The sequence below is a fragment of the Chanodichthys erythropterus genome, chromosome 2, assembly GCF_024489055.1.
Source record: "Chanodichthys erythropterus isolate Z2021 chromosome 2, ASM2448905v1, whole genome shotgun sequence".
NCBI classification, from domain to species: domain Eukaryota; kingdom Metazoa; phylum Chordata; class Actinopteri; order Cypriniformes; family Xenocyprididae; genus Chanodichthys; species Chanodichthys erythropterus.
Window position 1 is genome coordinate 11,654,288 of NC_090222.1, and position 25,417 is coordinate 11,679,704.

The 25,417-nt window shown below is 35.5% G+C and overlaps 1 protein-coding gene across 1 annotated transcript in view; it reads right to left on the bottom strand.

Moving 5' to 3' along the window:
• Window positions 1-25,417, bottom strand: part of ano10a (anoctamin 10a) — a 50,477-nt gene that overhangs the window by 13,264 nt on the left and 11,796 nt on the right. The window contains exons 8-13 of the mRNA XM_067392635.1: window positions 23,980-24,035; window positions 23,589-23,663; window positions 23,263-23,445; window positions 21,067-21,258; window positions 17,661-17,789; window positions 283-399 (exon numbers count right to left, since the gene is read on the bottom strand). Of these exons, the coding sequence (XP_067248736.1) occupies window positions 283-399; window positions 17,661-17,789; window positions 21,067-21,258; window positions 23,263-23,445; window positions 23,589-23,663; window positions 23,980-24,035 (752 nt within the window). The remainder of the gene's footprint in view (window positions 1-282; window positions 400-17,660; window positions 17,790-21,066; window positions 21,259-23,262; window positions 23,446-23,588; window positions 23,664-23,979; window positions 24,036-25,417) is intronic.

Below are 25,417 nucleotides of genomic sequence, written 5' to 3' on the forward strand. Positions count from 1 at the left end.
GTCAGCAGAGCAGCTCAGCATGTACAAAGGGCTCTCTGGATCATTTAATGATCAGAGAGCATGTTAATGTTGCTCTCTGCCTCTCTGAGCAGATAAATAATGGTTGCTGCATAACCATTTATGTTGATGCAGACATGTGTTGTTGACTCTGTAAAGTCCACAGAGGCATGTACGCATGTCACTATTTGCACTGAAGTTACTTCCTGATGGGGATTGTCAAATGGATGGTCACATTTCCTGTTTACAAGCTGCAAATATGTGCACATGTACAAATTTACTCACCCTTTTCTTAAGAGCTTCTAGGGAGTCAAACTCCAGCTTGGCTAGTTTGACTTGGATGTGTTTAGGAACATCTGGAATGACGAATGCCAGGATGAACTTGAAGGCCAGGAGAATATGCTGCAATAAAAGAAAAAGACAGGTTTTAAACACAGCTTTCATCTCGTGTGTAATTATAAGTAAGTGCTAATTACACCTCAAATATATATATATATATATTTTTTATGATTTAATACATTCCAGACAGATCAAAGGCATTTAATGGAAAGGCTTTTTTATAAAGTGAAACCTCTTTTGACAACCAGAGACACAAGAAATCTAAAGGGAACATATTTCAGTCATATTGAATGGCTGGATGAACTTTATGGCTCTCTGTATGTTCAAAGGCCACATCAGTGAGATGAATGCTGCTGGCGGAGTGTCAACTGTCATTGCAGCTCCAGTGTATTAAATTGATCACCACATGCCCACTGCCTCTGAAACTGGCTCACTATTCACCTTTGTGTGATTTAAAGAGATCTAAAGAACTATTGACAATTTAAGTAAAGGTATAAATAAGAATTGCATACTTCAACCTCTTTTAATAGAAGAATGTCAAAGTTAACATGAAATGTTGATATTGCAGTGCACTGAATACATACATTTAAGGAAGTATATAGGTTGCGAACAGGGTTTCCTGTTGACTTACAAAAACAGGGTCATTTTATGTTGCCATTAAAGGGATAGTTCACCCAAAAATGAAAATTCTTTCACTATTTACTTATCCTCATGTCCACAGGACTTTCATTCATCTTTGAAACACGTTCCCCCAAAACTTTGATGCTTCAAAAAGTTCATAAAGACTTCGTAAAAGTAATTAATATGAATCAAGTGGTGTAATCTAAGTCTTCTAAAGAGACACGATTGCTTTATATAAATAATGAACACTTGATGAACATTTAATTTAGGCTTTTATTAATATATAAACATTGATTAATGCACATACACAGCACATCAAATGTTGCACAGCTGTGCTTGTTTGATGCAACAATCCTCATTGATTCTTGCAGAAGGTCAAATGTGCCCGTTTGTTCTTGTATGTCAAGCAAGCATGTTTGAGCTTCCATTTACCACATTTGATGTGCTCTGTATGTGTGCTGATCAATGTTTATATGTGAATTAAATCTGTTCATCATATTATCGTGTCTCGAAGTGTTGATTGTGTGGAATTTGTAGGGAGAGAAATCGCTCAGGTTTCAGTAAAAATATCTTTATTTGGGTTTCAAAATGAATGAAAGTCTCATCGATTGAAAACAACATGAAGGCAGTGGTGTAATGTATTTGAGTAAATGTAATTAGTTAGTGTACTTAAGTACACTGCCCTCCAAAAGTTTGGAAACGCCCTAGAAAAGTGGGGTTTTGGACAATATTGGCATGAATCCTTTTTAATTTGTGATAATTTTGCACTGATAAGGGACAACACAAACTACAAAAACATTTTTTTTTTTTTTTACATAAACAGTTTATACATAGAAAAAAATTAAATTTTCAATTCATCAAAATATTCACCATTACCAGTTATCTGACCTAAACTGGGTTCTAATTGGTTCATTGTATTCTAAACTTTATTGGCAATCAATTGTTGAGGCTATTAAGGTGTGCTGACCCAAAAATCTTTTACAAACCTGGGCCAAGTTTAAACCAGTAACCAGGCATCACAACTGGCAAAGGGGCATATATGACTTTGGCATGTATATATTGCCATTAGTATGTAATCAAAATGAAAATTATTATTGCCGGTCTTCAATGATAATGTCAAGTTACTTTAATGTATTTGCACCAAAAAATGATAAGGATTTATGCTGATATCATGAAAAACCACACTTTGCCAGGGGTGTTTCCAAACTTTTGGAGGGCAGTGTATGTTTTTGAGCATTGAAGATATTAGCAACTTGTACTCTCTACTTGACTACATTTTTGAATATGTAAATGTACTTTTTACTCAAATACATTTGTGATGAGTATGCAATTACTTGTTACATTTTGCATGGCACCTAACTTTTTCTGCAGCACTTTATTTCTGCTACAAAAGAAGTGATATCACCATCTACAGGGCATTTAAGGTACTATATCTTGTGTGTTTTGCCCTTACTCACCCAAACTTGTCAAAAAAGGCTACTTTACGTAAATGTGAGTGCATTAAAAGGCAGACGTACGGTGGCCGAGAGAGCTCAACGCGCTGCAAATGAGAAAACATCTTCATCAGTTTGACAACACATATGCGCTGCAAACTCCACAACACTTACAAAAAGAAAAACGCGCTGCAAATAAAGAAAACATCTTCATCAGTTTGACAACACATATGCGCTGCAAACTCCACAACACTTACAAAAAGAAAAACGCGCTGCAAATAAAGAAAACATCTTCATCAGTTTGACAACACATGCGCTGCAAACTCCACAACACTTACAAAAAGAAAAACGCGCTGCAAATAAAGAAAACATCTTCATCAGTTTGACAACACATATGCGCTGCAAACTCCACAACACTTACAAATAGTGAAACGCGCTGCAAATAAAGAAAACATCTTCATCAGTTTGACAACACATATGCGCTGCAAACTCCACAACACTTACAAATAGTGAAACGCGCTGCAAATAAAGAAAACATCTTCATCAGTTTGACAACACATATGCGCTGCAAACTCCACAACACTTACAAATAGTGAAACGCGCTGCAAATAAAGAAAACATCTTCATCAGTTTGACAACACATATGCGCTGCAAACTCCACAACACTTACAAAAAGAAAAACGCGCTGCAAATAAAGAAAACATCTTCATCAGTTTGACAACACATATGCGCTGCAAACTCCACAACACTTACAAAAAGAAAAACGCGCTGCAAATAAAGAAAACATCTTCATCAGTTTGACAACACACGCGCTGCAAACTCCACATGTTTTCTTTATTTGCAGCGCGTTTCACTATTTGTAAGTGTTGTGGAGTTTGCAGCGCGTGTGTTGTCAAACTGATGAAGATGTTTTCTTTATTTGCAGCGCGTTTCACTATTTGTAAGTGTTGTGGAGTTTGCAGCGCGTGTGTTGTCAAACTGATGAAGATGTTTTCTTTATTTGCAGCGCGTTGAGCTCTCTCGGCCACCGTACAGACGTGAATCGCAGGGGTGTGATTTAGGAGCTGAGGTCATGACTGCAGCCGGTGATGAGACTGAAACCAAGTAGACTTTGACTAGTTAATTTTACTTAACATTATTTTATTTATCCGCTATACTGATGAGACCTTTTTGAAGGCAACTGGTTTACTTAGGGCATTTTTGTGCACTTGAGCTTAACTGAAACTTGAGAGTTTGTAGACGTTTAAGAGGCTGTGTCGACCTTGATTTATTCCAATATTGAGGTGTTCAGTTTCATTTTGATTTCAGAAAATAAACGTGATCGCTCTTCTCACAAATCAACTTTCTTATTTTTACTTGCATGTCGCTTAGGTGTTGAGGACTAGTGCATCTCTGAGCCTACATACAGTATGAGAAAAATACTTAAGTACTGTTAAAATCCGATACTCTAAGACTTTTACTCAAATCATATTGGAATTGGTGACTTTTAATTTGTAATGCAGTCATTTCGGCTGTAAGGTAATACTTTTACTCAAGTATGGTTTTCAGGTACTCTTTACACCTCTGCACGGAGGTGAGTAATTGAGGTTGAGTAAAACCCTTTAAACATTTCTTAAACTTAGCATAGCTCTCATATAAATAAAAATAATACAAGTGATGGTCTACAGAATTCAATATAAAACCGCATCTGTCTTAAACTCTCTGTTAGTCAGCTATTGTTGACTAATGTGGAAGTTGTACCAGCTCTGCTTTAGATGGAGCAGTTTAGCTCATATATCAATGAAAGTCAGAGAAAAGACATTAGCTAAAGCTGTGACTAATGGAGACAAAAGAACCCCTGGGACTCATGGAAGCAGATTTCGGAGAAAACCAAAACAAAAATCTGCTTTTATTGTGTGGATGACATAAAATTATGTCTTTATATTATATAGTGAAAGGCTTAATATTTTGATATTTGTTGGGAAATACACCAAAAGCTAAATCGTTCTTTGAGACCCTTACCGTAACAAGCACATATATAAATATATAACACGATTAAGGCTCTGAATTATAACACCAATGATCCATAAGTATGACAGCAACTTTAGCTTTATTGTGGTACCAAACCACCCTTTCACCTCATTTTCATTCATATTTACCAGCCTAAATGTCTTCTCTCCACAGCTAATAACATGTTAAATATTTAATTTTAATATTCTAGACTTCATGAAATACACAAGTAGTCACAGCATCATTAAACCAATCATATTTCGTAGAATGAAAATGATATATTGACTAAATGAACTCAACAAACCTTGCCTCATCCTGTGCTAGACAAAAATACGGTAATTATTAAAGAGCAGAGTAACCCAGATCCAGAAATGGCTCTCTAAGAGCTGAGTATACAGCATCAGGTTCAGTGTTACTGCTGTGGTGGCAGAGGTAACCTCAGGACAACTGAACACAAGCGACCCGTCCTGGAAAAGTCTAAATCGGGGTAAATCTTAAGGAGTCATGGCAAAGACCTTAAGAAACAAAGAAACTCTTAGAAATCAAATAATAATGGTGACATAAAACAAATTTTGTAGGCCTAAATGAAAGAAAAATCAAATAAAAATATTTCAGTGGTTGAAAAATATCAAATATTTGCATATTAATTTGCGTGAACTGAAAACTTTTACTTCTGAGAAATAATTTGAACGTCAATTAATATCAAAAACCTGCTGTTCCAAAACCTAGTGAGTTTGGCTTGCTGCCTACATAAGCCTTCTAAAGCAGCATTATAACTGAATCCTCATAAAACCTCGTAATTGCCGCTGTAATTAGCGCACTTAATAATTTGAAATGCTCTACATAAGCAGCAATTTGTATGTGTACCACAAAAACATCATTCTTCAGTTAAGTTTTAATTTACACTGCTTCCAGTTTGATGTTAGCATATTGCTAAGCTAATAATGGGATATGCTATAAAAAAATGAATAAATAAAAATAACAGCATCTGCAAATATTGAGATAAATTGTCAGCTTTAATGAAACTATGTATTTCTGTACTTTTTTTGGTTTTTAATTAAATGAATTTAGAGTCAAAATCAAATTGAGTAAAAAATTTTTTTTTTTACTGTGGTTGTGGCAATTTTTCTGGTAAATGTGTGTGACCAACTTGAACCTGATGCAAAATCTGCAAGCGGAAATGTTTCACCCTCACAAGAAATTCCAGATTGTCTAGATTGCTATTGTAAAGATTGGATTTTGCCTGCGATATTTTGCTGAACATCTGTAAATGTTCCCAAATCTTTAGAAATTGGTTAAATCTCCATCGGAAGCCTAAAAAAGCACTCTACGCTCAGTATTGCAGTCAGAGGTTTGAGAGCACTGACTGAATGATTCATCAGTGATTTATCACAACAGTACATCAGTAACAGACAAGCACAGTCTCCTGCAGGGCTCTGCCTAAAACAAGCTGAGAGTATGACTCAAAATGATGTTGCATTTGAGCATGAACTGTGGAAAATGCCACCCTCTCTTCAGTCTGATTGCTGTCTGGGGGGGGGGGGGGTGTGATGCAGAGACTGAGAATCTCAGATCTGATATAATGAGAGAACAAAGCCCAAAATATTTTTGTAGTCACATTTTTCTCCAAGGTCTTTACCAAACAAATGTATAATGACTGCCGATGTACTTCAAAGTGCAGCAACAACACAAATGCAGACGAATCCAAATACAAACCCGATTCCAAAAAAGTTGGGACACTGTACAAATTGTGAATAAAAACATAATGCAATGATGTGGAAGTTTCAAATTTCAATATTTCATTCAGAATACAACATAGATGACATGTCAAATGTTTAAACTGAGAAAATGTATAATTTTAAGGAGAAAATAAGTTGATTTTAAATTTCATGGCATCAACACATCTCAAAAAAGTTGGGACAAGGCCATGTTTACCACTGTGTGGCATCCCCTCTTCTTTTTATAACCGTCTGCAAATGTCTGGGGACTGAGGAGACAAGTTGCTCAAGTTTAGGAATAGGAATGATGTTAGCCATGTCATTTGCCATGATGTTGTAATTGATGCAGTATGTGGTCTGGCATTGTCATGTTGGAAAATGCAAGGTCTTCCCTGAAAGAGACGATGTCTGGATGGAAGCATATGTTGTTCTAGAACTTGGATATACCTTTCAGCATTGATGGTGCCTTTCCAGATTTGTAAGCTGCCCATGCCACACGCACTCATGCAACCCCATACCATCAAAGATGCAGGCTTCTGAACTGAGCGCTGATAACAACTTGGGTTGTCCTTGTCCTTTTTAGTCTGGATGACATGGCGTCCCAGTTTTCCAAAAAGAACTTCAAATTTTGATTTGTCTGACCGCAGAACAGTTTTCCACTTTGCCACAGTCCACAGTTTTTTACCTATAGAGTTTTAGCCGGCAACGGCGAATGGCACGGTGGATTGTGTTCACCGACAATGTTCTCTGGAAGTATTCCTGAGCTCATGTTGTGATTTCCATTACAGTAGCATTCCTGTATGTGATGCAGTGCCGTCTAAGGGCCAGAAGATCACGGGCATCCAGTATGGTTTTCCGGCCTTGACCCTTATGCACAGAGATTGTTCCAGATTCTCTGAATCTTTGGATGATATTATGCACTGTAGATGATGATAACTTCAAACTCTTTGCAATTTTTCTCTGAGAAACTCCTTTCTGATATTGCTCCACTATTTTTCACCGCAGCATTGGGGGAATTGTTGATCTTCTGCCCATCTTAACTTCTGAGAGACACTGCCACTCTGAGAGGCTCTTTTTATACCCAATCATGTAGCCAATTGACCTAATAAGTTGCAAATTGTTCCTCCAGCTGTTCCTTATATGTACATTTAACTTTTCCGGCCTCTTATTGCTACCTGTCCCAACTTTTTTGGAATGTGTAGCTCTCATGAAATCCAAAATGAGCCAATATTTGGCATGACATTTCAAAACGTCTCACTTTCAACATTTGATATGTTATCTATTGTGAATAAAATATAGGTTTATGAGATTTGTAAATTATTGCATTCCTTTTTTATTCACAATTTGTACAGTGTCCCAAATTTTTTGGAATCGTGTTTGTACAACAGCAAAAGCCTATTATTAAAGGAGCTGTAATATTAAAATCAACTAGAGAATCACTGAGAGTGCAAAAAATGGAATAGAATAGAATAGAATAGAATAGAATAGAATAGAATAGAATAGAATAGAATAGAATAGGTAAACAGAACCCTAGTAATAAAATTATATTATTAAGGGAGCTATACTATCAAAAGCAACCAGATACTCATTAGAAGTACACTGGATTATATTATATTATATTATATTATATTATATTATATTATATTATATTATATTATATTATATTATATTATATTATATTATATTATATTATATTATATTATATTATATTATATTATATTATCAGTACCCTATTAATAACATACTATTATTAAGGGAGCTATACTATTAAAAGCAACCAGAGACTCATTAGGAGTACACTGGAATAGAATAGAATAGAATAGAATAGAATAGAATAGAATAGAATAGAATAGAATAGAATAGAATAGAATAGAATAGAATAGAATAGAGAAACAGAACCCTAGTAATAAAATCCTATTATTAAGGGAGCTATACTATTAAAAGCAACCAGAGACTCATTAGGAGTACACTGGAATAGAATAGAATAGAATAGAATAGAATAGAATAGAATAGAATAGAATAGAATAGAATAGAATAGAATAGAATAGAGAAACAGAACCCTAGTAATAAAATCCTATTATTAAGGGAGCTATACTATTAAAAGCAACCAGAGACTCATTAGGAGTACACTGGAATAGAATAGAATAGAATAGAATAGAATAGAATAGAATAGAATAGAATAGAATAGAATAGAATAGAATAGAATAGGGAAACAGAACCCTAGTAATAAAATCCTATTATTAAGGGAGCTATACTATTAAAAGCAACCAGAGACTCATTAGGAGTATACTGGAATAGAATAGAATAGAATAGAATAGAATAGAATAGAATAGAATAGAATAGAATAGAATAGAATAGAATAGAATCCTATTATTAAAGGAGCTATACTATCAAAAGCAACCAGAGACTCATTAATACACTGGACTGGACTATACTAGACTAGACTAGAAATGTAAGGATTAGACTAAAGGTTTGGTCACATTTACCACTTTTCTGTAAATTTTCACAGGCTAAATTCAGTAATTTCAATTGGAATCATACATTTCACAAGAGATTCATGTTGGTCACACATATTCAATGCATTGACCAACAGAAAGCTGCTTGGCTTCTGTGTGAGCTGTGCTTCATGCATTGCTTCACTATTGACAATGGACAGTGGACCTTTTTTGCCCATGAAATTTCACAGAAATTTTACTAATGTGAATACACAACATATTGCAATGTAATATATAACTAAATCATTCTGAGAAAGCAAGGGTACAGCTATTGATTTGTTCAGCCTGTTGGTGACCAATATCATGTGTGACCAGTGAACTGGAGGAAAATGAGTGTCAGAGAAGTGTCAGAGTGTTTCCAGGATAGCCGTCATCCTCTTTAAGACGTGAGTGGAACGGAGAGAGAGAGAGAGAGAGAGAGAGAGAGAGAGAGAGAGAGAGAGAGAGAGACAGAGAGAGAAAACACGGCAGCCAGTCACATCTGATTTTGCAGCATGTCAGACATGGTTAGGGAGTCATGGAACAGAACAGTCTTCAGTTAAACAGCTCTGGAAGAGCCTGTTAACATGAACACTCACTGGGTGGGGTGTACACAAATACACACACTCTCATTTTGACCGATTGCTAATTTAACCACTGACATCAAGACAGTTGCAGTCAAATCAGATTATATGTATTTGTTATTTGAAACAGTCCCGTAGAAAGCTGTGCTACAGACACTGGCAAATTTCACAACGAGAGATTCTTAGCTATAGTATAGTACAACAATAACGTCACACAATGTCAAATTACAAAAAACATGTGCCTAATAGTGTGCTGCAGGATGATGTATTTTTATAGGCCAAAACCTGGAAATGAGTTAGCAATTTAGCACTTCTGGTTCCATCATCCTGACGTCAATGGGTTTTTGAATGGGTTTTTGGTCAAATGCCTGAAATAAGGTCTGTGGTGAACACAAGCTCAAGATATTTTCACGTTTTATTCTATTACATAAAATACATTAGTAATGTGAATTTGTTTTAAAGCTTTTACTTGTATTGAAAAACGTGGTTGCTAACAAGTGGCTAAATGAGATTATAGATTGCCTAATATTATATATATATATATATATATATATATATATATATATATATATATATATATATATATATATATATATATATATATATATATATATATATATATATATATATATATATATATATGAATGAAGAGTTTGGTTCCAAAACGCGATAAAGGCCATAACATTTTTTTTTTTTTTTTTAAATCGAGTTTCCGCCAAAATCAGTATTGTATCTGATTGGTATTGAAAAGTCATCTATTAATTTTGAGCAAAATACGATATCTATCATATTATTCTGTCATGTTTTCTCCCTTTCTTTCCAAAACGAGACAAACACCAGTCTCCTTTCTCTGCAGAACACGATATATCCGCTCAACCAGTCACAGCTCACCATTCCATGCACTGTAAACAGTAATGGTGGCGCTCTGAATACACCCGGCATCCTAGTTTTCCTCATCTACTTTGTGCTTTGTGATCAACAAAAACAGAAAAATGAATAATTTTGATGGCATTGATGAAAATGTAGTGGTTTCTGAGGTGGGGAAGAAACATAAGTCATCGAAATGTAATCATTTACGTGAGGAGATAAATAAGATGAGGCACTTGAGTGGGGAGGAGGAAAAATGCCGGCTGTTGCTTGTTCCACGTCAGCATCAACAGACATAATTAATTTATAACATTAACAAGATGACCCATTGAATTCATTTTGGGAGCGATGACTGAATGTATTTTTAGTCAAATGCCTGTATAAAAGATTAGTATAGACAAAGTTCAGAGGCTGTCATATGTGAACTTACTTTGTTGTGTATTTTCAATATGAAAAATAACTTCTATATTGATGGATTTATTGCATTTTGGGGAAAAAAAATCTGTTTTTATAATAAACCTTTTAAAATCTAAATGTAGATTTGAATTTTTAATGTTTTTATAACTAAAAGATGCTATGTGAAAGTTTGAAAATATGAATGCCATTTCATCACCCTAGCTAGACTCTTGAGCATTATATTTATGTGGCATAACAGCTGAGCGGCTCTGCATTTACTGTCGGGGTTGTTGAGGAGGAAACTCCAGCTATCATGGCCGCTATTCTAGAGTCTTGTCCCGTCATGGCCGTCATTCCAGAGTCTCATCCTGTCATGGCCTCCATTTCAGATTCTCATCACGTTACGGTCGCCATTCCAGAGTCTCGCTCCGTCATGGCTGCCATTCTAGAGTCTTCAGCCAAGATGGCTGCCATGTCAGAGTCCTGAGCCAAGATGGCCACCACACCAGAACCTTCAGCCATCACGGCCGCTACACCAGAGCTTCCAGCCTTCACAGACACCATGCCAGAGTCTCCAGCACTTCATGGGTGCCTCACCGGAGTCTTTAGCCGTCATGGACACCATGTAAGGATTCTTGGTCATCATGAGTGTTGCGCATGAAGCCATTAAGGCAACCCCTAGGCTTTTGAGACTGGCATCAAGTCTGCAGGATACACCGCTGATGTCGGTGCAAGCAGCTGGTATCTCCACTCTATGGTATCTCTATGGAGGTCATCCCAGAGTTTCCGGTGTCTGCCCTGATGTGACCACTGAGGTAATGCCTGAATTTCATGTCTTCTCTGATGTGACCAAAGAGGTCGTTCCTGAACTGCCTGTCTGCCCTGACATGACCACAGAGGTCATTCTCAAACTGTCAGTCTGCCCTTAAATGACCATATATGGGCCAACTTCGAACATCCTGCTGGTTCCTCAAGAATCAAGGATGCCCTTGAGCTCCCTGCCTGTTCTGACATGGCCTTTGTGGCCAACGTTAACCTCTCTGTGTTTGTTTCATTTGCACCTGATCAGCCATGGTGGTTTCCAGTTTCACCAGATCAACTGTGGTGGTCATCTGCTCCACCATGGGGGTCTTCAAGCCCGTCTACACTGCTGTGGTGGTCGTCTGATCCACCATGGGGGTCTTCAAGCCCTTCTGCGCTGCTGTGGTGGTCACCTGCTCCGATGTGGGGGTCTTCAGCCCTTCCTGCCCAGCCCACACCGCCCTGGCCGCCTGCTCTGCCTGCTACGCCTGGCAACTTTTATGCTCTGCCCTGGCCACTCTGCCCTGCCCCATGGGGTGGGGCTATGTCACGATCCTGGTTTTGTGTCTTGTGTTTTGTAAGCACTTTTATGTTGAAGTGTATTCTTAGTTCCCATTGTTTCTGTGTTCACTTCCTGTTTTTGGTTCCTGTTTTGCCTTGTACCTTGCTATAGTTACCCTCATTAGTTCACATGACATCAAATCACCAACACCTGTCTCTTGTCAACCCCTTGTTAACATGTCTATTTTAAACCTCTGTGCTTCAGTTGTTGTTTGTCGGTCATTGATCCTGTATATGTCTTCCTGCCATTGCTCTCCTGCCTGCTCTTTGTGGATTACTCTTGTTTTTGGATTATCTGTGTTTGTTTTTGTTATTAAACGTTTGTGCTTGCATTTGGATTCTCGCTTGGTCTCATGCCTGCTCACACGTTACAGGTAATGTGTGTATAATTAAATAAAAAACTACAGTATATAAAAAAAACAAAAAAAAACAGTTAAAGGTGTTGTATGCGATTTCTCTAATTCATTGTTGAACACTGTTGATATTTGAAATCAACCCAAACAAACCCACCCCTCTCTTCATTGTTCTGCCTCCAAACTCACACACCAATACTAACCACCCTGTTCCGAGTCGGTCTCGAAAACCTGGCCCAATCGCTGCAGGCGAATGCACTACCAATGACGCTAAACACCGCATTCTCAAGCGGGAGTCAGTGTGCAGTAGTTTAACTGCAAAACCCTCACTATCTGGCCACTGTTACACACACAATGCAAGTGGATGTCTGTTTATCACAGCTGTCGCCTAACAAAATGCTTCATGAAAAATAAAGCGCAGATGATAAACGAACAACAAAGAAGCATAAAAAATGAATGCACAGTACACAAGAGTAAATACAAACAAGAGTTTGTTGTTAATTGCCAACAGAACAGCAGCTCCAGACAATCAAAACCCAGTGTTACTTACATGATAAGGAATCAAAGCAGCCTCCACATCTGTTTTCAGGCCTTCCCACTTAGCTCTCTCCAGCGCTGGAAAGCTTTTCTAACATAAACACGGGTCCTAAAGCGCTTGCCCAGTCATAAACTTTCATTGCAGTGATATTCTTTTGATCTCTTTTGTATTGTGTCCCATCTCTCATTTTATAACTTCCAAACATTGTATTTGAAATAATACTGAGTTCACCTTTAAATGGATAGTGTACCCTCAAGTTGTCCCAAACATGTATGATTTTTTATTTTATTTAATTTTATTTAATTTTATTCAATTTAATTTTATTTTTTTTATATATTTTTTTTATGAATGCTGAACACAAAAGAAAATATTTTAAAGAATATTGGTAACCAAACAGTTGATGGGCCCCATTGACTTCATACAGGTTTGGAATAACTTTAAAGGAAGTAAATGACAGATTTTTTTTTTTTTTTTTTTTTTTTAATTTTTGGGTTAGTAGTTAATTATTTGGTTAGTTAAAACATTACATTGTATTTGAGCATCGGTTCAACTGCAAGCCATAGTGGTGCTGTGAAGTGGTGAATTCGCCCGTAAAACATGCAAAATGTTTGAAAAATCATTATTTTGCTTTATTACATGTGTGCATGTATTTGTACACACTCTCTCTTTCTATCTTTCAGAGGTCACAGTCAGCCTCCCAACCATCAAGCTTTTCAGTTCTTCCTGATACTCAGCCGTCTCCTGTCACCGTGGCTACACTGTTGCCTAGTTACTGCTCTCTGAGGCATGTCATCGTGTAATTACCTGAGTATCGAATGGCCCAAAAATAGGCAGCAGTCATGGCTCTGAGAAATACCAGCAATGACACACACACACTCACTCACAAACCTCTCTGATTCATTCCACCGTGAGCCAGTGACAATGCACACAAAAGCAAAGTAAAGAAGAGATAACAAAGCGAGGGAACATTTGCATTACCCATCTTTCAAAGATGACCTTTGAGGACACAGAGATTATTTCTACATTAATCTTTTTTGGATGATTTTCTCATTTATTTGTTCATTCAAAAACAAATCCATGTTTTTCTATATTTAAATACCATCAGATATACAGCATATCTGTTACAATGGCTCATACCTAGGGGGTTGAACAAACATTTAAAGTATTAAACTTCTAAATGTATAACTAATCTTGCACCGTTTGTGCTACAGACATGAATAATACCTCAAATCATGTGGCTGTTTAAGGAGCGATGCGTTATTACTTTTCAAAATGAACACACTTATGATTTTTGCTTGATAGATGATAACCATACTGTATCTGAGGTCCTGAATATGACAGAAATATGGGAGCAGGATTTATTTTAAATTTGGCCAGTGAGCAAGCTTGTTTCCCCCATGGAATAAAAAAAAAAAAAAACTTAAAAAGATCATTTGAACTTTTTATCTCACAGTTCTAACTATTTTTCTCAGAACTGCAAGATATAAACTTACAATTGTGATTTATGTCAGAATTGAGAGATATCAACTCTAAATTGAGAGTTATGGATTCAGAATTGCAGGATAAAAACTCGCAATTCTGACGTTTTTCTCAAAATTCTGACTTTTTTTCTCGCAATTGTGAGTTTATATCCCACAACTCTGATTTCTTTTCTCAGAATTGTTTTTTTCTGACTTCTTTTCTCAGAATTGTGAGATAAAAACTTGCAACTGCAAGTTATAAAGTCAAGTTCTGAGGAAAAAAATTCTGACTTTTTTCTTGTAATTTTGAGTTTGCAATTCTGACTTTATAATGTGCAATTGTGACTTTATATCTCGCAATTCTGAGCAAAAAAAAAATCAGAATTGCAAGATGTAAATGCAAAATTGCGAGAAAAAAGAATTGTGAGATAAAAAGGCGCAATTAGCTTTTTTATTATTAAGTGGCAGAAACAAGCTTCTATAGCAAGCAGACATTTTCAAAAGTAATTATGAAGCATCCTGTTATATAATAATTTAATGCCGTACTATTGCTATGGTTTGCCAGTGTTTTTCTGCCCTAAGGAGGCCATTCACACAGAACACATTTTTGCAATAACCCCTAGGTTACTAAATATTCCCTTGTTTGCTACTAATGGTTACTTATTTAGCCCACCTGTGTCTTATTTAGTTCCTTATTCACCGATCTAGCCCTGTGGTTTTCTTTAGTTTGTCAGTTATTGACTTAATTTTACTAAAGCTGTTTTGCTGCTCTTCCCCTTGGATAATTATCCTCTTCTTTTAGGATTATCTTCTTGTTTTATTTAATAAAAGTTTTACACTTACAGTAGGTCCTCGACTCCAAAGTCAACAACTCAAAAGATAAGTAATTTCACTCGGCGGCCATCTTTGGATGTGCAGATCTTATCTCTTTGATCTTATCTCTGTTCAAGAAAATTACGATTAAATTTCATATTTGAAATGAAAATCTGACAATTGTCTCATAAAGATGGTCTACATTAAAATAGCATTAGTCACAGCACAGTCCTAAGCGCAAGTCTTACAACATTGACTGTTTTTATAGCAATCAGAGCTTCTAACGGCAACAATGCGATGACGATTGCTGATTAGCTCTTTTATTTAGAAGGCATGACTTATTCTGCCATATTGCACATTGCACTTTCTCCCATTCATAATAATATGAGTGCATCATCTTTCTATATATAAAGTCTTTGACCCAACTGCACCGTGACAACTGTGCTGCAATAATATGTATGATTTAATAATTTGTCCTGTCTTCCTCCCTTGGTATACTGTCCGACTGTATGATATTGTGTTACTACTTCTGAAAGAATCTATACATCACACAGTCCTCTGCAATCCATAAGAATCAAACCCTCCCCCATCCGCATATGCTGATCCAATGCCAATCCCTGCTCACTCCACTTAATGAACTAACAGAGTCAATAAAATATATAAAGACAGCCTTCAGAAGCACCCTGCATAAAAGACAAAGAATGTGATTTGATTGCTACTTATTGTGTGAGCTGTATGTAACAGACATAAAAATGTGTGTGTACACAGTACAGTGGGTTAATGATATAGAACTGTTATAGATAATAAGGAGTGGAATCTTAAGGAATGTATAGGCGCTGGTTCCTTAATTTCATGAACAGTTGTTTTATCACTTTTGAGGAAGCACCTTGTCCTTACCTAAAAATGAAAATTAAGTTAAACTGACAGCTCATGACCAGATCAGCCATTCAAACTTTTAGTAAGTCACACTTTAGATTAGGGTCCAATTCTCATTATTAACTATTAACTACCACTTTTGCCTCATTAATTACTCACTCTCATGTTGTTCCAAAGCCGTAAGACCTTCATTTAACTTCAGAACACAATTTAAGATATTTTTGCTGAAATCCGAGAGGTTTCTGATCCCCAAGAGACAGCAACATAATTACCACATTCAAGACCAATAAAAGTACTAAAGACATTGTTAAAATAGTCCACATGACTACAGTGGTTCAACCTCAATGTTGTGAAGCAACAAGAATACTTTTTGTGCGTAAAAACGAAACACACTGTAGACACAGTGCAGAGCTTTCAGGTTTTACGTCAGAATGCCGATGTTTTAGGCAGTAAATAATGGTGCAAATGCCAGTAAATTGAGTAGCACAAACATTAGTAAATCACCTTGAATGATTCATTTAAATATTCTCCTCCCATAAATTTTGCGTGTGAAAGGGAAACTCCTGCAAATACATGTGCAATAAGGTCAGCTGCAAAAATAACTGCGTCCACGCACTCTGACAGTAGTTTTTTTTTAATACCAAAAGAAGGTTTGTGTTGGTGCAGGCTTTCAGTAAATCCGGCCCATAGATAGATTATATGGATAATAATTTAGATGGATTTTTTTTTTCAGAACCAGTTCCACTAAAGAAAAAATACTGAAAACATATATGTACAGTATATACATACATATACACACACACACACCTCATGTAACATCTATTGTTTGCACCATCCACGGTTGAAAGCATCATGACCCTCACAGGAAATGAATAAAACACGTCAGAGATACAATATAGCCACACATTCACCCACAAACACAGTTGATTTAGAGCAGTGCACCCTGTGTATCCAGCATACCCGTATTCCACCAGCCCTAAACAAATCAATTCACACCAACCAGCAGGAGCGGACAAACTCAAACCAATCAATCTGAATTAGAACTTCAAATACAGAGTACATGAGGTGGCAACACTACTATTTGCTTTTGATTTAACATGCATATCCTCTCTGGCTTCAGTCAATTTGGATAAAGTTTACTTGATTTAATGTTGCAGAACGAAACAACAAAGCCACACACAGACCTGAATGACTACAGCATTTGCTTTTGAGGTTTGTAAAGACTTTTCTATTCCCTCAACACTCCTGGTTTTGGGTTTTATTTAAAATTCTGTCATGGTACACTGATGCTGTGCGTGAATCAGTATGGCCTAATTACAACTCCAGTGATTACTGCGAAGTTTAATTAGCGGAAAACAAGACATGGCACAATGAATTCCTCCCCAGATCCCCACCAGGTTCACACAGAATATCAGGAGTTCTATTTTTCTCTCTCCCAAAAAACGCAAGTCTCTAGTGCGTTTGTGTGCGAGTGTGTGTTTTTCTCCATGCTTTGGGTCAGTTATTTTGAGTGGGTCTCCTGAGGCCAGCAGCAAAGCTTATCCTTAACTGATCTTCCTGTTTAATTCTGACGTTAACCCATATGGACTGGAGTTCCACAGTAGTGGGGTACTGGATTGTTCTGTTACACAAACTGACAAGGTCTAACACACACTGTTTCCTGCATTATCCAAACCAACATGGCAGTTAAGGAAACAAGGACTACAGCCAAGTTTAGCACCCTTTAGCACTCCAACACAGAAGGAAAACAGCTCACTGATGCCACCTTATGGACCAATTGGGCCATTGCAAAAGGGGGTTACAGGTTACCATGTTGTGAGGAAAGGAGAGAATATGTTACCTCTATTGCCACCACAACGAGGATCAGCTGAGTCTCTGATTCGGGGAAGTACGCATGCACTTGTGGGGACAAACCAATCAAGGCACAGTTGGTCAGCACGGCGATAATACTCATTGTCTCGAATGCCAACTGCAAGAATAAAAAGCCCAAATGTTAGTTTTTTTGTTTGTTTGTTTTTAAGTGTGTGTGTGTAATAGTGCTACTATTGTTAATTAAAACTTTAATAATTTAAATAAAGCGGAAATAAAATAAAATAGAAACAGGGAATGAAAATCTTAATGATAAAATCTTAATGAAATGATAAACTTAAATGAAATAAATAAGTTTAAGTTGCAGTACTAAAATGACTAAAATGGAAATAGAAATATTTTTACTAAAAACAGAAATACTAAAAAACCTAATAAAAATCATTAAGGCACAAAACAAAATTGCTAAAAATGTAAACTAAAATTAAAGTGAAAACTGAAATTATAAAAATAATAATAATAATATCATAGTTTATAAATAATACTAAAATAACACTGGTGTGTATACAGCACTGTTTAAATATTGATTTGACTGCATGTTTCTCATGATCATAAAGACATTTCAATCTAATAGCTTTAAATTCTTACAATTATTTTTCATATGCATATAAGTGGACATTAGATATTAAGTGAGTTTGGTTTGGTTCGATGATTTTTGGTCACTAACAATTAATTTGACACTATGTTCTTTTTAGAGCTGCTTTACAAGTAGAATTGAACTCTGTTTGCATAATTGAATCATTATTTTCCTGTTTATCCATGTAAAGCTGCTTTGAAACTATCTGTATTGTACAAAGCTCTATATAAATAAAGGTGACTTGAATTGACTAATTCCCAGTGCCATTCCATAGATCTAATGACTCCACAATGTGGAAATAATACATACTACACTATAATAAACAGTGAATTTTGATTGATTGATTGATTGATTGATTGATTGATTGATTGATTGATTGATTGATTGATTGATTGATTGATTGATTGATTGATTGATTGATTGATTGATTGATTGATTGATTGATTGATTGATTGATGTGATATCAGTGGTGAACAGTAACAAAGTTGGTCATATCTGTGTGAAAATAAGCCAAAATCCAGGAGAAATGATCTCTAGAGCTTGAGTGTGTGGTGGATTTTAATATTGACAAGTTATTATTATTGCAAAATGTCCTTGTTTTTAAAATATAGAATGACATAGTTTGTTGTGGTTTTCACTTGCTTGCACACACACTTTATCAGTCATATCAACTGATTGTGAAAGTTCTGATTTTTGATAATGTTTTACTTCCACATCATGCATATTCAATGTCTTGCTTCCACAAACCTTCCTTATTGTCTAGTTCTGGCTAGTTCTAACTCATACGTATTTTGAGCAGTAGGATGATGGAGCATATCAAATTTTAAATAAATAAGTGATGAGTTTTACATTTGATACTTCAGTAAATTAATACATTCAGTACTTTTGTACTTTTTACTCAAGTATATTACTTATATTGGTCCCACTTTATATTAGGTGGCCTTAACTACTATGTACTTACATTTAAAGTTAATCATTTGATACCATGCACTTATTTTGCACATTCATGTTTTTACATTGTACTTATATTTAAAAAAAAAAAATACCTGCATGTAATTACATCTGTAATTAATTTCTGTAATAACATATATATTTACACTGTTGACTCATCCCTTAGACCCTAAACCATACTTAAACCCACCCATACCAGCAAACCATACAAGCAAAAGTGTTTTGCAATACATTATGAACACAATAAGTACATTGTATTTTATTTTTTTAATGCAAGTACATAGTAGTTAAGGCCACCTAATATAAAGTGGGACCCTTATATTTTTACAGTAGTAATATCTCATTAGGGCATTTATGCTTTAACTCAAGTAGATGATTTGTGTACTTTGTCCACCACTGTGTGATATCAATTTCATATGCCTTTTTCTCTGAATATGAGCATAACTGAGTCAAATGTGCTTTTCACATGGTAGTTAACGGTCTCCTGCACACAATATAGTTTACCCAACAATGATGTTCTTTCACCACACCATGCCCTCGTATGACTTCAATTATCTGTGAACACTACCAGTCAAAAAAAAAAAGTTCTACTTTAAATAAGTGCTTTGTCTTTTGGCCTTTCTGGACCTTGTAAGACAAGGTCAGTATTAACTGCTGTTGTATGGAAAATATTTGCAGGAAGATATTCCACATTTGTTTGTGTTCCACAATCAAAACAACAACATATGGACTAGAAGGGCATACAGGTCATTAATAAGAGCAACTAATGACAGAATTTAAATTTTTGGATGAAATTTTATTTCAGTAATATTAAAGGTGCACTATGTAACTTTTGACCCTCTAGCAGTTAAAAAACAAAACTGCATGTATTTTGCAGAAGAGCATTGTTTTGGTTGTGCTTCAGCTCTAGGTGACTGTGTGGATGAATATGGTTTTTTCTACAGCTCATAAAACATTCACTACTAGACTTAAAAAAGATATAACCAGTTTCGATGGAAAGGATCTCAAGCTGACTAGCTGAAGAATTTACTGTAGCTATACTCATTAATAGACAGTATTTACTTGAAAATAAATCCCAGCACAGTGCTACAAAAAAGGGCCATAATGAAATGACCCTCACAATTGATAATGCTTTAAAATGTTACATATGGTGATTTATATGTTCAATAATATGCTTCATTTTTACAGTTTAAATCATTCAGTTCTCGCCATCTCCAACAAAAGCCAAGCCAATGTTGACCCTCTTTTTATCATGAGCTCTGTCACGTTCTCTTTTTGCCAGGAGACTCTACACTCTGTTCGGTGATTCCCTGGAGGTTGGAGATTTAGGAGATTTTGCTTGTGACAACTAACTTATGCCACTTTTACAACATACACAACTCAAAGTAGCTGAAGCACTTGTTCTCTGTTTACTTGTATGATGAGACATGCAATTTCCTACAAAAACCATCCCAATCAGGTCTAAAATATAAACATTTATAACAGGCTTTCCATAGTGAATCAGGGTAAAATAAAAGCATGTTTTGGAGAGGGATTTTGGACAAAAAAAAAAAAAAAGTTACATAGTGTACCTAATAAGAATGAGTAGGTGTAGCCTAATTTTTGACTGCTAATGTATATTTATAATAGCACTTTTTTCTGGATTTGTTTTTAACACATAAATCCAAATTATATTATAATTATGACTTATATGGGCTATTATTGACTATTATAATATACCATTATTGAAGTTTATCAGATTGTACTCTCCCTTTTATAGCACTGTACATTTTTTCTGTCTCTTAAGCCTTCTTTGAAGTACAGAAATGATCAGCACTTCTGGATGTGAGACTTTCTCATGCAGTTTTCTCACCTGCCACACCCCGATGTTCGCGGCTGGTTCTGAGAAGGGACGCTTGAAAACATGGCACATCTTGAAGGCGTCAGAGTAAACCTCAGTGATGTTGTTCAGCACCACCAGCACAGCAGCCAGCGGATACACACAGGAGAACAGGCTCACGTAGCCGAACAACAGGAACTGCTCAAGGTAGTCGTCAAACGTGCCCTGATGATCAAAGATATTTCAGAGAGATTCTAAATGTCAAAGAGGGACAAAGAATGGTCACGTGAAACTAAATGATGACTGTTTTTGGTGCAAGAAACCAGTGGTGGACAGTAATAAAGAATTTTTACTTTGTTTATGTACTTAAGTACACTGCCTCCAAAAGTTTGGAAACGCCCTAGAAAAGTGGGGTTTTGGACAATACTGACATGAATCCCTTTTAATTTGTGATAATTTTGCACTGATAAGGGACAACACAAACTATGAAAACATATGTATTACATAAACAGTTTATGCATAGAAAAAAACTTACATTTTTGACTCTTCAAAATATCCACCATTAGCAGTTATCTGACCTAAACTGGGTCCTAATTGGTTCATTGTATATAATGAATATGTATATGATAATGTTGAGTTACTTTAATGTATTTGCACCATAGACTTGCACCAAAAAATTATAAGGATTTATGCTGATAGCATCCAAAACCACACTTTGCCAGATGTGTTTCCAAACTTTTGGAGGGCAGTGTATGTTTTTCAAGTATCAGTACTTTATCAGAGTATTTTTATTTTGGGAAACTTTAACTTTTACTTCACTAAATTCCAAAGCACAATTCCGTGCTTTTTACTACATTTTATAAAAAAAAAACATGTTCTTCCTTGTTATTTTGAACTGAAGAAATTGTTACTTGCTCAGAGATGTGACAGCAGTGTCCGATTCAAGGTTCTTTCCAATCAATGATTCTTTTCAATTAAACTAAATCTCACTGAATGATTCAATGATTAATTTGTGAATTTGACCTATCCGATTAGATCTATTCCCAAGTCAACACCTCATTGATGTAAATGAACCGGTCAGAGCTCCAGCAGAGGCAGCCTTTGCAATTCGGATGTCCACCTTGTTTATTGAACTGTTGTATAAAATCAATAGGTTATCACATTTGCAATTGTGCTAATATTCAGGAAAACAGCACTTTATATCCTGTTATAAATATAAAAAAAAAAAACTTATACAAGAAAATTTTTGCCCCATATATCTTGATTTTGGGGGGCGGTTTTATTAATTTTGGTGGCATTTTTGCCCTAAGCCCCTATTAATTTCTGTAATGGCGGGGCCGGTTTCAAGTGAAACGTAAAGCTCCAGTCTCTAGTTAAATGTGCTAAAAAGGATGTTTTGTTTTATACATTTTTGCAATATTACTTGAAACTGTCTTTACTAACTGATAAAAGACTATTTATTAGGTGCACTGCCCTCTGGCTTGTCAATCACTGCCATGACGTTCCTTGTGAGAGACGTGCACGGCTGCGTGCTTCACTAACTTTCCACACTCCACAGGCACCACATGCGATGTTTTTGTCAGGAGACGGGAGTAACAACTGCAGATTATGAGTTACCTGCGGTGAGTCCGACATAATGAATCCACTAACACGACAGAGCGAATGCCGGTGGTAAACACTCGTGTTCCAATACTCGTGCACGAGTTTTTGGGAGGCGTTCCCTCTAAATGAGCTGTGAAGGAGGGGAGCTGTTCTTACGCATGCGCTCATTTCAACAGTAACAGTCTTTGGTTTCTCAGTCGATGAAAAGATCCTCTTTATCATCTTTAACAATGAATTTACAAGTCACAAGAAAGAGCCAAGAACGGGAGATCCGCTGAGCTTGAGTATGTGTGCGATTGATGGCATGAAGAGTTACTAATACAGAATTTTAGCTTTTATTATTGTAAATGAAAATCATTTTTAGGTTATGGTTTTAAGTTGGTTGTGAACAAAATCTGCTGCTAAAGGACAAGCAGTTTAAGCATTGTATGTGGACATTACTGTCTGAACAGGGAAGGTTTTAGGTAAAAACTAAACATCACATTAAAACAATGCAAATTAATGTCCATGCATCTTCCCCGCTTAAGTATATATATATATTTATATACATAGATACATACATATATATGCATACATCCTAAGTGTTTGTTTACAAAATCCAAAATGATAATGGTTACTAGGATCTACCAGATAGGTGTTCATTTCAGTTTCCAGCTGAATTTGTTCCAGCAGGGGGAGCTCTTTATCACCCATCAGCCTCCTCATCCTCTTATGTGCCTTCTTGTTCCTCCTCCTCTGCAGCCAGTATGGCAGAAAAGCCTCCATCACTTGATTCAGTATTTGAGAGGTGATGAGCAGGGTGGCCAAACTCTGATGATCCACACACACACAGGCAAGAGGCAAAGTTACTTCCATTTAAAATTATAATGCCCCTTTTAAATCACAGATCGTTAATTAATTAAACTTCACTTGATTTATTGTTTGTCCATGCAGCTGAGCTCAGAAAAACTCACCTGCCTCAGAAGCACCATATCTTGCATGACAAAGGCAATATAGAAGAGAGAGGCAAAGCAGTTTACGAAGTTAAACTGGAAACAAACAACAACAACAAAAAAAAATTCAATAATTAAGACTAAATTTGCACTTTAGAAATCTGCCTCTAATGTTGCAAGGGTTCCCACACCTTTAACCCAAAGCATTTCCACTACTATTCCCAATTTTATAATGTAATGATATAGAGATGACTTTTTAATATTTCCAGGCCTGAAAATCACAATTTTGAAAATTACTGGGAACCCTATATTGCAGGCAGAAATGTATTTACAAGAGGTAAAATATCAATGAATTAGTAAAACGTGCAGTTATAAGACTAAGTATAAAAACACAAAAAACTTGAAAGCATACCACCAAAACCTTGAGCACGAGGTGATTTTGATATGATGACTCCAATCTGTGGTTTTCTGAAAAACAAAATACATGGAATGGGATTTACCTTCATGTTGGGAGGAAACAATTTAATTTCAAGAGTAATCAAAAAAACATAAATAAAACAATTAGAGTAAGGCATTAATAGCATTTACATGAAATTATGGCTAAGTCACACAGAAATATAATTTAGACCAGTGGTTCTCAACCAGGGGGGCAGGGCACACAAGGAGGCATCAGCAAACTTCCAAAGAGGCAGCAGGATGACTTAAAAAGTATTTAAATTAATAAATTATTAATTAAAATTCATTTAGATTAGAGTTTATTTTAATATATAAGAGATAATATATAAAATATATAATTATTTATATATATATATATATATATATATATATATATATATATATATATATATATATATATATATATATATATATATATATTAAAATAAATTCTAATCTAAATTAAAAATGTTACATATCATACAAAATCAAGATGTAAACTTAAATCTTATGGAATCACAAAATGAATCATGGTTATTTAATTTAAAATATTTAAAAAAAAAAAAAACCTGTCAATCAATTCAATATATATTTAAAAAAACAAACAGCTTTTTCATAATTACAGCAAAAAATTCTGTAAATATCTTAAAATACTGAATATGGAGGGGAGGGGGGCCCTCAAATATTGTGATTTACATTTCTGAAGTACATTTTGGTGATCTTCCTGGTAAAGACACTTTACCTTGTTCCTGCTTCAAAGTTCTAATTAAAAAGCAAATCGCTAACAATTAAAAATATATTTAATGTAATTTTGACTATATGTGAAATATATTGCTATATGTGAAATTTCACAGCGTGACAATTTTTCAATAGCAAGATATGACTTCATATCTTGTAATAGCAAAATATCTCACAGTGTGATTTTATTTCATATTTTAAATTTGGTCACTTATTTATTTATTTATTTATTTTTTACAAAGATTACAAAATAGCATTCAATTATTATTGAGCAAAGATACAAAAAAATAAAAAAATAAAAAATTTCAATAAACTGAAATGAAGATGAGATAACACTGTATTTCGCTGGTCTACTTTAGACATTCTACTAACTATAAGTACAAGTCAACCAGTCATTAGATTATCAGTAGACTGTCTGCTTAATATCTGCTAACACTTTATTTTAATGCTCCCCCAACAGACATTATATTGACTGTAAGTAACTTGGCAACTACGTGTCAACTTATTCTGCTAATCTGAAGTCTAAAGGCCTTGATACACTCATGGCGAAGTTCTTTTTCATTCTTCACTTTGAGGTAAAATGAAGTCCGGAATACGTAAGCAGTGGTATTGTACAGCGTTAGTAAACATGCCGCCTACACTGCTTGCATGAATATGTGTGGTTTCCTTAAATAACA